This window comes from Hippopotamus amphibius, chromosome 8 (genome assembly GCF_030028045.1).
Source record: "Hippopotamus amphibius kiboko isolate mHipAmp2 chromosome 8, mHipAmp2.hap2, whole genome shotgun sequence".
In the NCBI taxonomy this organism is placed as follows: domain Eukaryota; kingdom Metazoa; phylum Chordata; class Mammalia; order Artiodactyla; family Hippopotamidae; genus Hippopotamus; species Hippopotamus amphibius.
The window spans coordinates 90,518,302-90,534,288 of record NC_080193.1 but is presented as its reverse complement, the minus strand read 5'-3'; the positions used below and the strand labels follow the sequence as shown (position 1 = coordinate 90,534,288).

At 41.5% G+C, this 15,987-nt stretch overlaps 1 protein-coding gene across 4 annotated transcripts in view; it reads left to right on the top strand.

Moving 5' to 3' along the window:
• Window positions 1-15,987, top strand: part of XRCC5 (X-ray repair cross complementing 5) — an 81,746-nt gene that overhangs the window by 32,657 nt on the left and 33,102 nt on the right. For all 4 annotated transcript variants that reach the window (XR_009055047.1, XM_057744738.1, XM_057744737.1 and 1 more), the window contains exons 14-16: window positions 4,679-4,875; window positions 12,206-12,299; window positions 14,114-14,183. Coding sequence is in view for 3 of the 4 variants with exons in the window: in XM_057744738.1 (XP_057600721.1) it covers window positions 4,679-4,875; window positions 12,206-12,299; window positions 14,114-14,183 (361 nt within the window). In the remaining variant the exon portion in view is untranslated. The remainder of the gene's footprint in view (window positions 1-4,678; window positions 4,876-12,205; window positions 12,300-14,113; window positions 14,184-15,987) is intronic.

The following is a 15,987-nucleotide window of genomic DNA, read 5'->3' as shown; positions in this document are numbered from 1 at the left end:
CTAATACCTGGCAGGTTTATCGAGGGTAGGTACTATTATCTTCAATAAATATTTGTTGGATTAATGACCAGATGCAAGCCATAAATGCAGGCATTGTTATCTTTTAAAGCTTTAAGAACAGGCAGCTTTGATTTTTACAACCTACCAACCTTGTTTTCTTTTGTGGAGGAGAGTTTTTAATATGGCTTATCTCTATAAAGAAGTACCATTGCTAGGGTATTTATAAATTGAATTCACTTTTTCTGAAACAAATATTTATTGAATACTAACAATGTATCACGTGCTGCAGATACTATAAGCTCACTACCTGAAAGGACCCCGCCAGAGGAGTGAGAGGAATAGAGAGATAAAAACAGTAGGCACCACAGTAGTGGGTACAAAATAGGAATAAGAGGAAAGAGAGATTCTTACAAGTGAGTGACTTAAGGAAGATTCATTGAGGAATAAACGTGATGTGTGATGTGAAGAGGGCATGCTAGGCAAAAGAAGTAACACATACAAAAGCAAGAAAACACAAAGAAGTGTGATGTATTTAGGGATCCACAAATAGTTCCTTTTGGCTGGAGAATAGGCTCTATGGGAAAATGGTGGAAAAGGTGGCAGGTAGCAGACAGGTCATGAAGAGCCAGTAGTTTTGATTTTATCCTATAGGCAGTGGGTAATCACTAAAGGATTTTGTCAGCAGGTAGGCGACATGATTTTTAGAAAACAGATGTAATGGTGGCATGGGAAATGGGCTAGAGACCAGTTAGGAAACCTGCAGTGGCCCCCAGGAAGGCTTAAATTAAAGCAGTTACAGAGAGTAGAGAGGAGAAAATTTAGAAGGTAGAGTAGATAGGACTGAAGGGATTGGGTGGTGGTTGATGAGAAATCAGAGTTGAAGATAACAGGATCCTAGCTTGCGTGACTGGAATGGTGATGTCCCCACTAATTATGATAGAGTACAGAATGAATGGACAGAAAAGGTGATGCATGTGTTCTTGCAGGTGTTAAATTTGAGTTATCTGTTGGCTCTCCCAAGTACAGACACTCAGTGGGGAGTTGGAAGTAGGGGTGCAGAGCCCAGGAGAGCATTCAGGACTAAATGTATAGATTTGAGAGTCCTCCCCATTTAGGTAGAAACAGAAGTGAATGAGGTCACCTGGGAGAGTCTGTTGAGTGAGGAGAGAGAACGAAGTCCTGAACACTAACGTGACTGGACAATTAGGGATAGACAGAAAAGCTGCTAAAAAACCAGTGTTCCTACCGCCCCGCCCCCAAGGTCAGAGAGGTAGAAAGAACTAGGAATGTTGGGAAGGAAGGAATCACAAGTCAGACGTTGCACAGTGGTGAGGAGAGCTGAGCCTGGCCAAGGGCCCCAGGGGTTTGTAGTGAAGTCTTTGATGGCTTCGAGGGCCCCGTGGCAGTAGAGTATAAGGCTTCTATTCCTGCCTTTCAACAATCTATATGTTAGTAATTGTGAAGAAAAAAACAGGGAGCTGGATAGCTCCCGCAGTTTCTCCTGGGGCAGGAGCCAGGTCACAGTGCCTGGAGGAGAAAGCTTGACTGATGAAGGGAAGAGGCAGAGAGAGGACTCAGAAAACTACAGGAGGATGTAGGACCCAGGAAGACTTTTTTTTTTTTTTTAAATATCTGTTACTAAGGGTAAATCAGCTGGGAGTAGGGGGCAGAAGGAGGGAGAGGATAGTTATCAACTTGTTGGCAAGAGGTTAATTCTGATTTTGTAAAGAAATGCTGAAAAATATTTTTTTTCAAGTGTACAGTTAATACTGCCTTTTAAATAATTGATACTGGGTTGCTAAAATCAACATGTTAGTAACTTACCAGCTTGCCATGTGGCCTGCAGTTTTTTCTCTAGTCTTTTTCAGATTGTAAAAATCACATCAAGAAAAGTGGTTCCTTAAAGGAGAAATTAAGTAGATTGAAGACTGAGATCTCAGCTTCTCAGCTACTAAAAAGTGTCACTTTCTCATAATCTCTTTTTTTTTAAATGAATTGGGATTTTTTGGATTGAATTTTTATCCCACTTAGCTTTATCTAAAATGTGACCTTTAAGAAAATATGAGAGGTTTGTGCTTCAGAACATCTCTTGTGTGTCCCTTATTATGACTTATGGATGATGACACTATTTGAAAGAATTGGCCTAGAATTCATAGTTCTTTTCCCCAAAATGTCACTTGAATATCACAGATAGAATCTTCCAGGGTATTTGAGAGGTAGTCTGCTGTGTTGGATTTCTGCTTGTATCTTTAGGGCTTTCTAAGCTGTTTTAGGTATTTTAATGACTGACCTGAGGGAGAGTGCTGTGAATTACGAATTATGCATGAGAAGTCAGGGTAGATTCACAGGGTTTGGGATCTTTTTGGTTTCCCCTTTTGCTTTGCATTAAACGGGCCTAATGTCATTGATGCTCCAGGGAAAGTGGAGTAATTAGGAAAGAGGAAAGCAGGAGTCATACCCTGAAACAATGAATTTACTAGGGAAAGACTTGGGGTTGGTCTGTTGAAATTGGGGGTCAGTACGTGAAATTTCTAGAGGAAATTGCTATTTATTCCTAGCTCACGGTTTTCTGAATTTGTAGGACATTGACGCTTTGGTGATATTTACTATTTAAGCCCAAGTATATTTTTTTTAGAACCGAGGGTAGGAAAACAGTCCATGGAGTGGTATAAATCATATACCCTGTGATATTAAACAGTAGTTTTTAAATCGCAGGAGCTCTTTGGCTCCCTGTTTTTTGCTTCACAATTACTAACATATAAATTGTTCAAAGGTGGGACTGGGAACCTCGTTCTCCAACCTAATTTTGGAATTATCCTCTGACAAGGGGAGTAAAACATCAATGAATTGTTAGTTCAGATTTTTCTCTTTTTTGCTTAATGGTTATCTCATTCTTTGATGACATTCCTGCATTCCTTTTAGAATATTTACTTTTCTGGGCAGATAACAGTACTGCCAAGGCCTGGCTTAGTAGTTTGAAAGCAGTATCAGTGATTGAATGGAAGTGGCTTGCTGTCTGAATTTCTGCTCGTGTGAGCAGTGGAGAAGCTGCCTTGGCCTTGATCTTGGTCCCACTCCTGGTGCTGCTTCCTGACACCTCTGTTGGCAACTAGAGTTCTGAGAAAGAGCACTCAGCCAATTTCTGTTAGGTGCTTGTCATGTGCAGGGTGCTGTTTTCAGTACTTGGAATTCAGTAGTAGATAAGACAAACAAGATCTGTACTCTCAAGGGGGAAGTGGAGGTAATAAACAAGTAAACTAAGAAATTGATGAGACAGGGACTTCCATGGTGGCACAGTGGTTAAGAATCCACCTGCCAATGCAGGGGATACAGGTTCAGTCCCTGGTCTGAAAAGATTCCCTCATGCCATGGAGCAGCTGAGCCTGTGCACCACAAATACTGAGCCTGCGCTCTAGAGCCTGCGAGCCACGACTGTTGAGCCCGAGTGCCACACCTACTGAAGCCTGCGCTCCTAGAGTCTGTACTCCACAACAAGAGGAGCCACCGCTATGAGAAGCCCGCTCACCACCACAAAGAGTAGCCCCTACTCGCCACAACTAGAGAAAGTCTGCGCACAGCAACAAAGACCCAATGCAGCCAATAAATAAATTAAAATAAATTTATTTTTAAAAATTGATGAGATAATTTTAGATAATGGTAAATACTGTAAAAAATATAAGACAAGGTTAATGATAGAGAATGACGAGGTGGTAGGATGGGGGCAAAGGGCTCCTTCATATGGTGTCAGGGAAAGTCTCTCAGAAGAGATGATAATTGAGCAAAGGACAGAATGATTTTAAAAGGGGCCAGAAGGGAAGACAGGAGAGGCCGAGGGAGCATTAAGCACAGGACCCGAGGTCTGGAGGAGCTGGCATATGAGTGAAGCAGGAGGAGCCCAGACTAGCTGGACCGGGGGGAGTAAGGAGGAGGGAGGCATTCCGGGGCTGTGTTACGGTTGACTTTAGGATATGGAAAGCAACTTGTTTTGAGATGACTTGAGCTACAGTAGAGCCATGAAGGTGGATGCAGGGAGACCAATTAGGAGGGGATTGCAGTAGCCCCATGAGAGGTGATGGTGCCTGGACAAGAGTGATGTGGTGGAGATGGACGGAAGAGAGTAGACAGGTGGAGGATGGCCCAAGCTCGGCACTCGAGGGAGGTTTGGGACAGACCAGTAGTCTCACAGTGTTTTTCCTGGGACTCACTGAGTGTGGGCACCTCCCCTTTAGCACCTCATTCATCCACCTTATGTTGTTTTCTAAGATTGTGCAAAGGAGAAAGCACAGCATGCTGAAGGGAGGTTAAAGGATTATAAGCCACACGTTGTAATCCCATATTGTCAGAGGCTCTTGGAATTGTGTCTCAGGGAACCTCGTATAACCTCCAAGTAATCAGGGCAGCGGCCTCTTTTTATGAGATGAGGCTCCTTTCCAGGAGGGCTTCAGCTGATGGTGCTGCTAGGCTTAGGTCTGTTTTACAGTTGCTTTTAGACATTACCAATGTCCTGCTAACCAAGGCAGTTCTGGATCCACCCCATTTGCTGTCTTTTACGTATGGTAGGAATCTCATAGCCCCCCGCCAAACTAAAGAATGAGGATCCCTGATCAGATAAGTGTAATAATGAAGCTGTGTGTGACGTCTGCATCTGCATTTTAAAATCCTTATGCCTTTTCCACAGTGTCTGCTGCACAGAGCTTTACATCCCCAGGAGCCTCTGCCCCCAATTCAGCAACACATTTTGAGTATGCTGGATCCCCCCACTGAGGTGACAGCTAAATGTCAGGTTCCTCTCTCTAAAATAAAGACCCTTTTCCCGCTGACTGAAATCATCAAGAAAAAGGACCAAGTGACTGCTCAGGACATTTTCCAAGATAAGTAAGTACTTGGTGGAGTTGTGTGTGACGTTGGAGCACAGGGATTGGTGGTGGTCTTAGAGGGGCTCTGACATTAAGGATTGCAGTCTGTGTCTGTGGAATCATAAAGGTGCGAGGAAGAAATCATTTGCTGTTTGAGCCTGGCATCAGAAATCCTGGTTTCTTACATCTGTCCACTGTAGAGGTATTTTACCCTTGTTGTGTACCTAGAAATTAAGCTACCTTTGAGGTTGTTGACTTTTTGATCAGCATCACAATCTTGATGAATTATATATATAGGAAGATAGACAATCTTTGAATATCTAAGACTGAATTTTACCATTTTTAAAGTAAAGTGCTGGGATGAGAGGAGAGGGGTGAAAGCAATAAAGTTTTTCGTTTTGAAGGTAAGGTGTCAGGAAATATCAGTGAGATTTTTGGAGGGAAGATGGGAAGGAGAATGAAAAACCTGGCCCTCTAGTTGTGCTGTTACTGTAGTTGTGCTGTTACTGTAGTTGTGCTGTTACTGTGTTGATGTGCTTGGCTCTACCATTAGTGAGGTGGTTGTAGTTTAAGGATTGTAAACTGGTTTTCATATCCTTAGATCAAGCTCTCAGGTAGCTATTAAGTGTTTTTTCCCTGCATCAGAGTCTGTTTAGAATTATATCAATTTCCATTCAAAGCAGAACAAAACCAAACCTTAAGAAGCTGTTCTTATCCAGAATCAAGAATATTTGGGTATATGACATTGATTTTACCAGGTTTTGGTTTTATTATTGGTAACTTGCCCCCCTCCCCCCAAATCAAAATGATCTACTCACTTCTTTAGGTTGCATTCTGAGATCCGGTTTTAGATCACAATTTTTTTCCATTTTCTTTGGTTTCTTTCCCACAGCTGTGTCTGTATTGACAAAGTAAAGCTTTTATTTGTGAACACCCCATTGGAACAGTATTGAGTAATTTCCAGAAACCTTCACAGAGTTCTATAAATTGTTAATTTAGTGAATTATCTTCCAAGTTGAAAAGACTAGTTTGCATTTTCAGTGGTTTTTTAGAGATTAATAACCTCAAACTTTGTCAGAATTGGGGGAAAAAAAACATGGGGTTGAGAGATTCTCTCATGTATATTTCTAACACATGCTGGAGAGTTTTTATGTTTCTTTTTAATCTGCCATGCCTTCTTCTATGTAGGAAGACTATCATTAAAAATCCACGTCCCCTCTGCTATCGTCATCTACCTGTATCCCTCTGGGTTCGTATCTTAGAACAGTTCAATAAAATTCTGAGTCCTTTTCTTCCCATGACAGCCTTGCTTTAGTCTCCCTGCAGTCATATGGCTCTTCTCTCTCTGTGTTTTAAAGCTCCAGTTCATGATCTTGATTACATTCTGGTGTTGTGGGAAAGAAATGGGCCATTTTCCCCTTCTCCTGTTGATTAAAATGTAAATTAGCTGGTTAAAAAAAAAAGCCACCTAGACCCGGAAGGCTGTTATTCTGTGATTTGATCCCTGCTGTGATTACACCTTCAGCCCTATTCCTTTTCCTCACTCTTTGAGGAAGCTTGAGCCTGCTGGCTTCTTGTTCTCTGCTCCCATAATGGTTTGATTTGCCAGTTTGGTTTGCCACACAGCCAGGTTAGCTGCTTGGGGCCAGAGAATAATCTTGCTCACACACACCTACGCACACTCCAGTTCTCTTCTCTTCCTTCTCAGAAATCTTAATTTTTAAGAACTGCAGAAATGACACATTTAACAAATATTTATTAGTGCCTCCTATATTCAAGAGTGACTCAGTCCCTTCTGCAAGGTTCTTACAGCCCCTCGGCTTTTGTGATAAGGCTCCAGTCAGCTTTAGAGGTGGTCTCCCTAAGGGAAAGAAAGGTGGCTGACCCCCAGCTGTGTTTTTGTGTATATTCAGCATCCCTGTGTCCAGGGTACGTATTTGCAGTATAGGGATGAGGGGCTAAGATTGGGATGGGGGTGGGGGCCAGTGTCTGTTCAGGAAGTGTCAGAGGCCAAGACTAGCTCAGAGCCCTGAGCTGGGAATCACTAGTTTTCATTCCAGCTTTGTCACTCTTGATCTAATTTTGGTTAAATAATTTTACCTTTATGAGAGTTTCCTCATCTAAAAACAGCCTCATCATAAGAGATATTATAACAGTAAAATCACAGATATTAAAGGACTTTAAACTATTTGGAGGGAAGGTGGTAGTCAAAATCCAGAGCAGTAATACCGTCATTATCGATGAAAACATTGAACATTTGAGAAGATCTGCTATTCACGCTGAACCTGTTCAATCCCTAGTGTTGAAGTGATTTCTTCATTTCAGAAGGGTAAGAGCACCATCTGACATTGTAGTCCAAAAAAGTGCTGAATATTACCCTTATCATAGAAAAGCATTGCTTCCCTTAATGTTACTGAACACCCTTGAAATGAAAGCGTCATCTCTTGGACAGGCTTACATGAGGAAAGGGACATCTGACGTCTGATCCTGCTTGTGGAACTAATATGCGATCTTCATTTCTTTTTATCTCTATATGCAAATAGTCTAAAGTTTTCTACTTTTTTTCAAATCCCCTAAGACTCCAGTCCCTACTTACTCTCAGCGGCCAGCCTCCCCTGGTTTTACTGGTTAAGACTAGTGGCTCCAGGGTCAAGACAGTGTAAGTTGGGCCCCTTGTGCTTCAGTGTGACCTCAGGTGCAAGTTGCTTATCCTCCCCAAGCCTCCGTTTCCTCATGGGTAATTGGGATGATGGGAACATCTATCTCACAGAGTTGTCATGCGGGTTAGTTGAGTCATATGTGCTGTTCACTGTTGTAGCCCCAGAGCCCAGCACAGTGCCTGATGCATAGTGAGAATACACTGTGTGTAGAGAAATGATTTACAGAATTCGAGTCATGTCCCTAGCACGTTTTTGATCAGTACGGCAATGACAATGATGGTGATGGTGATTTCACAGAGAAAATAGAGGCCAGTAGGTGGGAATGCGTCAGTTTTCTGGCCCATTTTTCCTAAACACATATCTGTATTGCATCTGCCTTTACTTCCTTTTTTCCTGTCTCAGTGGAAGAGGGTCCCTCACCCTGTCCCAAGTTGATCATTTCACCTGTGTCCTGGGATGCCATCTTCCGTCCCATCTGGTACCTCAGTCCACCGGTAATTTCTTCCTTCCTTCTGTGTTTTCAGCTTCTCCCTCTGTACCAGTTCCTTCCCCTCTACACGTTAACATTTTCTTTCTTTCCTTTAAAAGAAAATGAAATAATCCTCTCATGTTCCTCCCTCGAATTATTTATTACCTGTTATCATCTTCTTTCCTTCCGTAGCCAGGCTTATTAGAAGAAAAGCCTACACTGCTTCTGTTCCCAGCACTCATTGGCTTGGGCTTCTGCCCCCATCACTTCCCTGAAACTGGTCTTCCAAAAGACACCAGCTGCTGGATTTACTTCAGCTTGGCAGTTCTTTCCTTTCGTGACCTCTTTGTAGCACTTGACATGGTCAGTTATTCTTTCCCTCTTGAAACTCATATATTTTCCTAAACTTCAGCTTCTCCAGATTCTTCTTTCCAAGTGTTTGACAGCTCCCTCTCTGATTCCTCTAGGGGCTACTTTCCTTTCCCCACCAGCCTTAAATGTTGATGTTTTGTAGGACTCCTCCTCTGAGAGAGCTGACATTTATTGGACACAGGTATGTGCTGAGCGCTTTACATGTATTATCTTTTTGGATCCTCTTGGCCATCCTGTGAAGTAGATTCTTTTATTTACTCCCTCTTAAAAGCTGAGAACACTAAGGTTTAGATAAGAAACGTGCTCAAGATCACAGCTGGTTAAGTGTTGAAGTAAGGATTTAAAGGGGGGCAGTTCGACCCCAGAGCTTACACTCTCAGTGATTATGCCACATTGCACATCGTAAGACCTTTATTATTTCACATACAGGTCTTCAAAAATAAATCTCTGTCTGTCCTACTATATTTCCATCTTATCCACTGGATCGTAAGTGTGTACAGGTAACTCAAGGTCAGTATGTCCACAAATGACTTCATCACCTTTCTCTTTCTACAGTCCTTTCAATCCCCTCCTCATTCTGTTATTCTCTGTTTCAGTGAATGACACCTAATTTCCAGGGAGTCGTCCCTTTTCTTCACTTTCCACATCTAATTGGTTTACCAAGTTGTATTAGATTTACCTGAAGTTCACTGCTTTCGCTTCAGGTTAGTATAGTGGCTAATAACATTGATTTTGGAGTCAGATTTGGATCAAAACCCAAGCATTTCTTTTTAATAGTGGTTAAAATTGGCAAGTTGTGATAACAGATACCTGCCTTTTAGGAGGCTGTTTAGGAGAGTGGTCAAAAGTACAAGGTTAGCTGTGGACCCCTGACTGTGTGCTTTAGACAAGGTCAGGCCCTTTTGAGCCTTGGTTTGCTCATTTGTAAAAGGACAGTAATGATAGCTAGTTCATGTGCTTGGCTTAGTGACTAATGGTAAGCATCTTTTTTTTAAAAGATTAATTCTTATTAGCATCGCCCTCTGCCGTTGCTTTTATGTACGTTTCATTGTAGCCTGCTTTGCTGAGATAACCACTTCGACTGATTTCCCTCATTCCAGCCATCCCCCTTCCAATCCATTCTGCATTCAGCTGAGTGACTTTTTTAAAAACAAATGTGATCACATCACTCCCTTGCTTAAAATTCTTTAATGCAGTGATTCTTAATCTGTGTGTATTTGTGTGTGATGGACCCTTTTGATGATCTGATAAGAAATATGAACCCTCTCCCCAGGAAAATGCCCTAGCGTAAGAAATTTTGCATATAATTTTAGGTGGTTCACAAATTCCTAGCTGTCATCCTTGGGTGCCTGATTAAAACCTTTGCTTTCATGGCTTTCCGTTACCTTCAGCTTAAGCTCAGATTCTGTTACACAAATGAGAAAACCCAGATAAGCAGAAGAAAAGAGGTGTCTCTCCAACTACCTGGAGAACCACTTTCTTTCCTCACAGTTTGTAGGTCTACAATTTAGATATTTTCTATACTCATTTCTCACTACTTCCCAGCTGGCACCTCATGCCCTAGCCCAATACTGCTTCTTGCCATCCTTTCAAGGGAATATGCTGCTTACCACAATATTTTGTTAATTGCTTGTTTATGTATTTATCTTTTTTATTTGGCTGAACTTCTTGAAGGTGATGATTATGTATTAACTTTTGTGTATTTAGAATCTAGAGCCTAACTTAGTGGTCCACACATAGTAAGTATTAGGTAAATGTGTGGCTAGATAAATGAATTACAAGATTTATACTCACATATGAAAGAAAATGAGAAAAGGAAAAAGAACAACAAATTATCCGGGTCCCAACATCCAAATGCAACAGCTGTTAACATTTCTGTGTCTGCTGTGACCTTGCGTGGATAATGTGTACCTTCCAGGGCTCAGCTCCCTCATTGATAATTTGGGGATGAGAGTGATTGTGCTTTCCCATTTCAAATAGTCATTACAAGTTTAATATATGTAAAATTCCTAGTAATCCTGTTAAATGATTTATTCTTGAGATTATTAAACATATTAAATTTTCACTACTTTCTGCTGTTTTCTGGGCTTGCCTTTACCCGCCCAGTTCTGGAGAATTAGTATATATGTCTCCTTAGTCTTCCTTCCCTAGAATCTTATTTGGGAGGGTTTAAGAAATTCTTCATGTGATTCAACCTTGTATTCTCATGGAACATAGCATAGTGCTTCATATGTTTAATGCTTCTTAATACCACTATTTAAGTTAATTTGTATTTTTGGAAGAGAATAAGTGAATAATTGATATACTCATGGTGCTTTTCATTGTAGTGTTTTCCTGAGGAACAAACTGTAGATCAGAGAGGACAGTAACTTACTAGACTCTAAACTCTAGATATACAAAAATTAATACACAATCAGTGCCTTCAAGAAGGTGTAAGATTCTAGGGCTAGACAATGGCAAAACTGAGACAAGAATCCGGGTCTTTTGTCTCCAGATCTTCAGTAGTACCATGTTGTCGTTCTCTTGGGAAGAACTGGCAAGGGTTAACTGGAGTGGCTATGACTTTTTTTTTTTTTTTAAAAGAACTCAAATTCTGATAGAATTTCATGCTTCCTCGGGTTTGTGCATTTTCCCTCTATTTTTGCCAGCAAGGCTTTGTGTGTTTATTTCTTATTCTACTTGAAGGAAAGAGCTCTGAATGACTCACCCCTTATCATTTCTTTACTTCTCAAAGGGAAAAAGGCAAGTGGTGAATGGGAAAGATGTCAAGTAATAAAACTTCTAATTCATGTTTGCAAGGCTGTAATGATTACTTTAGTTCTTTCATTTAGCTCTAAGAGGAGATTCATTATTGAAATATCATTGGATAAGCTAACTTATGTCTTATTTTTCTTTGCTTTATTTTTAGGATAACCTCTTCAAGCCTCACTGTCTGAAAGTTGGGCTTTTGAATAAAAACATCACATTTAGAAATACTAGATCTTAGTTACTAATTTCCCTTCTCATTCAGCCGTTTCTTGACAACTGCTTTTGCCCCAGATTGATTATTTACTCTGGGAGAAAAATCTTCATATCTCTCTGTTCAGCAATTTAAGGGAGATTATGGGCAGAGTCTTTGGATTTTTCTTCCCTTTGCAATTAACTTGACCTCTTCTTGACTTTAAAGCAGGCTATTAAAGCTAGCATGTTACTTGAGGCAAGATGTTTGATACACTTCCTTGGAGTCATCTTTCTCTTATTACACAGATGCTTTTGGACTCTGTTAGCATATTGCCCAAAACAGAATTAGGTTTATAAAGGAACAAATTAAATGTTTTGTTTTGAAAGTGTTTATTTATAGTTTAAGACCTCTAAGAGCAAGCTCTTGCATATTTAATTAAGGATTGTGTAGTAAGTTTTGACAGCTGTTAAGTAGAAGCTTATAAAGCTCTCACGTACACGATGAAGAAGGTAGGTTATTAGACACAAAGGTCTTCTGTGTACACGGAAAGCTAATAGCTGTCAATTCTCAGGCAGAAACTAGTAACTGAAGGGTAAATGGGTTTCTTACTGAAATGTTAAGTTTCCATTACCTGTGCTTGCAGTTTCATCTTTTGAAAGGGCTTTGTGATGCGACTGCTAATTATGATTTCTGTGCTGCTGGAAACGAAGCCAGGGCTGCTCCAGTAGGGCTGTCGGGAGCTGGAGGCTGGGAAAGGGGGGCAGCCGTTTGTAAAGGAGGGCTAAGTGCAGCCGCTTATTTTTGAGTTTTGAAAAATAAATTTACACTTTTCACATCAGCCATTCTGAGTTTTGTATTGTTTGTTCTCTTTTAAGGGGAGAGAAAAAACCATTTATTTCTTTTCTAGCCATGAAGAGGGACCCACCTCTAAAAAATTGAAGACGGAGGGAGAGGAAGCCCGCTTTAGTATCTCCAGCCTGGCTGAAGGCAATGTCACCCGTGTAAGTAGCACTTGCCTGGTGTGCTCCCCTCTCTCAGGAAGGTTGGGGCCTGGGGAGCTCGCATCAATATTTCTTAGTCCTTTAACGTAGCACTTTCTCTGGTCCTTTCAATATGTAAGCCATACAGGTCCACCCCACACGTCTTCCTTTCCTCCTTTAATTATTGTCAGTGAATTCCCTATAGAATTATTTATATGATATATAGTATATAGAGCATGAAACATCACTTTCGTGAAGTTTTTTTTTTTTATAAATTTATTTATTTTATTTATTTATTGGCTGCATTGGGTCTTCGTTGCTGCACACGGGCTTTCTCTAGTTGCTGCGAGCAGGGGCTACTCTTCATTGCGGTGCACAGGCTCCTCATTGCAGTGGCTTCTCTTGTTGTGGAGCACAGGCCCTAGGCGTGTGAGCTTCAGTAGTTGTGGCACATGGGCTCCGTCGTTGTGGCTCACAGGCTCTAGAGCACAGGCTCAATAGTTGTGGCGCACGGGCTTAGTTGCTCCGTGGCATGTGGAATCTTCCCAGGGCAGGGCTCGAACCCGTGTCCCCTGCATTGGCAGGCGAACTCTTTACCACTGCGCCACCTAGGAAGTCCTCATGAAGTTTTTTGGTGACTTCATTTTGCAGCTTTCTGTTTCGTCACAATGGTAGGATAAGTGGGGGTTAATGATATGAGTCTTAATCTCCAAGTATATAAACGTTAAGAGTGTAACTCTCTTATTTCTTTTCTAATATGCAACTTCAGGACAGGTTTCACCAATTTAGGATTTCCCCAAACTAGGTATCCTTTGACACTTGAGATCTTTATTTAATGGGATGGTTTTTGGAACTTGAACATTATTGCCTTATTTTAAGTGGCATTATTTTGAATCAGTGAATCTTAAAAATTGTCCCCTACTACTAGCCAAATATACTAGGGAGGATAGCTAGCACGAGGGCGTACCTTTTCCCCACCTGAAAAAGTAATACTCCCAGAAAAACTGAATGTCTGAAAAATGACTTGGATTTTATTTCAATGTCTTATAGTGAAGGAAAAAAAAATCATGACCTTATTTATTCTGGGAGCTTTTCTGACCGCTATACCAGAGTAGACTAGAAACTTTAGTACATTTTGTACCAACATTTACCAGCCATTATAGAATCCCGTTGTCTTCTCCCCCTTGAGCTGAACTTAAGCCCTGTTAAGGTTGGGATCAGAAGATGAAAGACATAGGTATGGTCAGAAGGTGACGTATAGTGTGGCAGAGATTTTCATCTTTGACCCTTTCCCACCTAGCACTGACTTGCTTTTACTTTTGGGGACATGTTTAGTTTGGGCATTTTCGAATAGTCTACCAAAACTTCAGTGCCAGCTGCAGTCCCCAGAAAGGATAGTTCAGTGAATCAAGCATCAGGCTATTAGTTCTCCTGTCATCTTAGTGGGACAAAAATATTCTGAACTGATCCTGCACTGCAGAATCCTCCCCTTCCTAATTGGTTGGGTGTCAGGATGGACAGGCAATCTGCCACCTAAAGTCTTCAAGCTGGGCTGCCTGCTGCCTTGGGTGGTCATACCCCTGGCTCCTATGGAAGGAAGTCAGTTTGCGTGGGGAGAGGTGAGTGAAAATACAGACAGCCGGCAGCCCTTTGACCACAGTAATCAGCTAGCTTTTAACAGAACCACAGAAATGAAAATGAACAGAAAGGACCTTCACTTTTTCTTTGCCTCTGTTTTATAAGAACACGCTTATTACGTTAAGCTGTCCTGTCTTGCCTGGGGTGCTGCCAAAAAGAAGTGATCTGCAGTTTTACTGTCTGTGGGTGTGTTCTAGGTTGGAAGTGTGAATCCTGCTGAAAACTTCCGTGTTCTAGTGCGGCAGAAGAAGACCAGCTTTGAGGAAGGTAAGAGATGTGCCTTAGGCTTTGTAGTTAAGGAAAAGTGGTTAACTAGGTTAACTGATTTAAGTCTAGGCTAATAAGTGTCACCTTTGGTTATAATGCTCTACATCGCCATTTTCTTTCCTGGTGGATCTTTCTGAGTATCTCATGTTAGTGAGCTCACTGAGGCAACATTGTGAGCACAGGAGGGTAAACTCAGCACAGGTCTGCTAAACAGAGAAGAGCTAATTTGTAGGTCTCCCTGTTAAGAAAACTGTGGGCCAGAATCTTGGAGCTTTTAGTTCCACTTCACTGAAGTTCTTAGGGAATAAAACGTTTCTGTGTCATATCTTCCTATTTTCTGAGACATAGTTCTTGTTCTCTCCTGAGGGTTTGAGCCCCTTGACAGTAATCTCAGAAAGACCTTACTGCTGCCCTTAGATTTGATCCTTCTGAAATTGACTACATCCTCGCATTTATCTTATCTAGATGTAACCTAGAATTCCATTTAGGCTTGAGCGATATTAAAACAGCTTCAAGGGATGGATAGAGGGTCTCAGACTGACATTGGTTCACTTGATTGGGTTCAGATTCCTGTTCATTCACCTTTAATGGGTGGCAGCTGGCAATTGTAATCCTGCAGGTTTGTGTGTATGTAACAGTATTGTATTCATTATTGCTAGCCAGGGTCAGGCCTGAGAGCTGCCTTCTCTGAGTGTTTATGTTCACGTATGCGCAGAATCTTCTCTTCCAACTTCTTGGCATTTTGGGGGTGTGATGAAATGACTCCTAAATGCCTAGAAACACTATAGCTTTTTAATTATCTATAGCACCTAGCGTAGGTCTAGGGTGCCTTACTACTTAGACTGTGAGAATCCTAGCAAGATGCCTGGACCTCCTGTGCTGTTGCCCAAAGGCAGTTATAACCAGCTGAGAGCATATACTACACCAGGCCAAATCTTGTTGGTGAGAACACGAAGGCCAATCCCATGAGAATTTCCGGAGGAAGAGCAGCTCCACCTTCATGGTAATCTGCATTCTTTTAGGTGAGGAGTGTATATTTTGTATTCCGTAAATGGGGAAGAGCTTTTTTGCCCTGTTAAAGATTGGCATATAGAAGAAAACCTTGAGTTTTTTTTTTTTTTAAAGCTTAACTTTCATTACTTTGTTATTTGTTTGTTTAGTTAGTTATTTTATTGGCTGTGTTGGGTCTTCTTTGCTGTGTGCGGGCTTTCTTTTAGTTGCGGTGAGTGGGGACTGCTTTTCGTTGTGGTGCGCAGGCTCCTCATTACCATGGCTTCTCTTGTTGCAGAGCATGGGCTCTAGGCACGTGGGCTTCAGTACTTGCAGCACATGGGCTCAATGGTTGTGGCTCACGGGCTCTAAAGCGCAGGCTCAATAGTTGTGGTGCACGGGCTTAGCTGCTCCGCGGAATGTGGCATCTTCCTGGAACAGGGATCGAACCCGCATCCCCTGCATTGGCAGGCAGATTCTTAACTACTGTGCCACCTAGGAAGCCCCCAAAACCTTGAGTTTTAACATAAAACAAAACTACATGTAAATAGAAGGAGGAAGTCTATAATTAAGCGACGGCTTCCAGAAGGATTAGGGGAAACAGTACTTCAGGATTTCTCTCCTTCAAACATTGGGTTGATCAAAGGAGGCTTTCACAGCACTGTACTTTTGTTATCTCTTAGGCTGCATATTATGACTGTGTTGTTTGGAAGGGGGCAGAAACCCTGCTGTGACAAGTCGACAGACTTGGTCATTTTTCATGATTGTTGTGTTTTTGAAGAAAGATTGAGGCCTTCTTAGCTTTTGATGATAT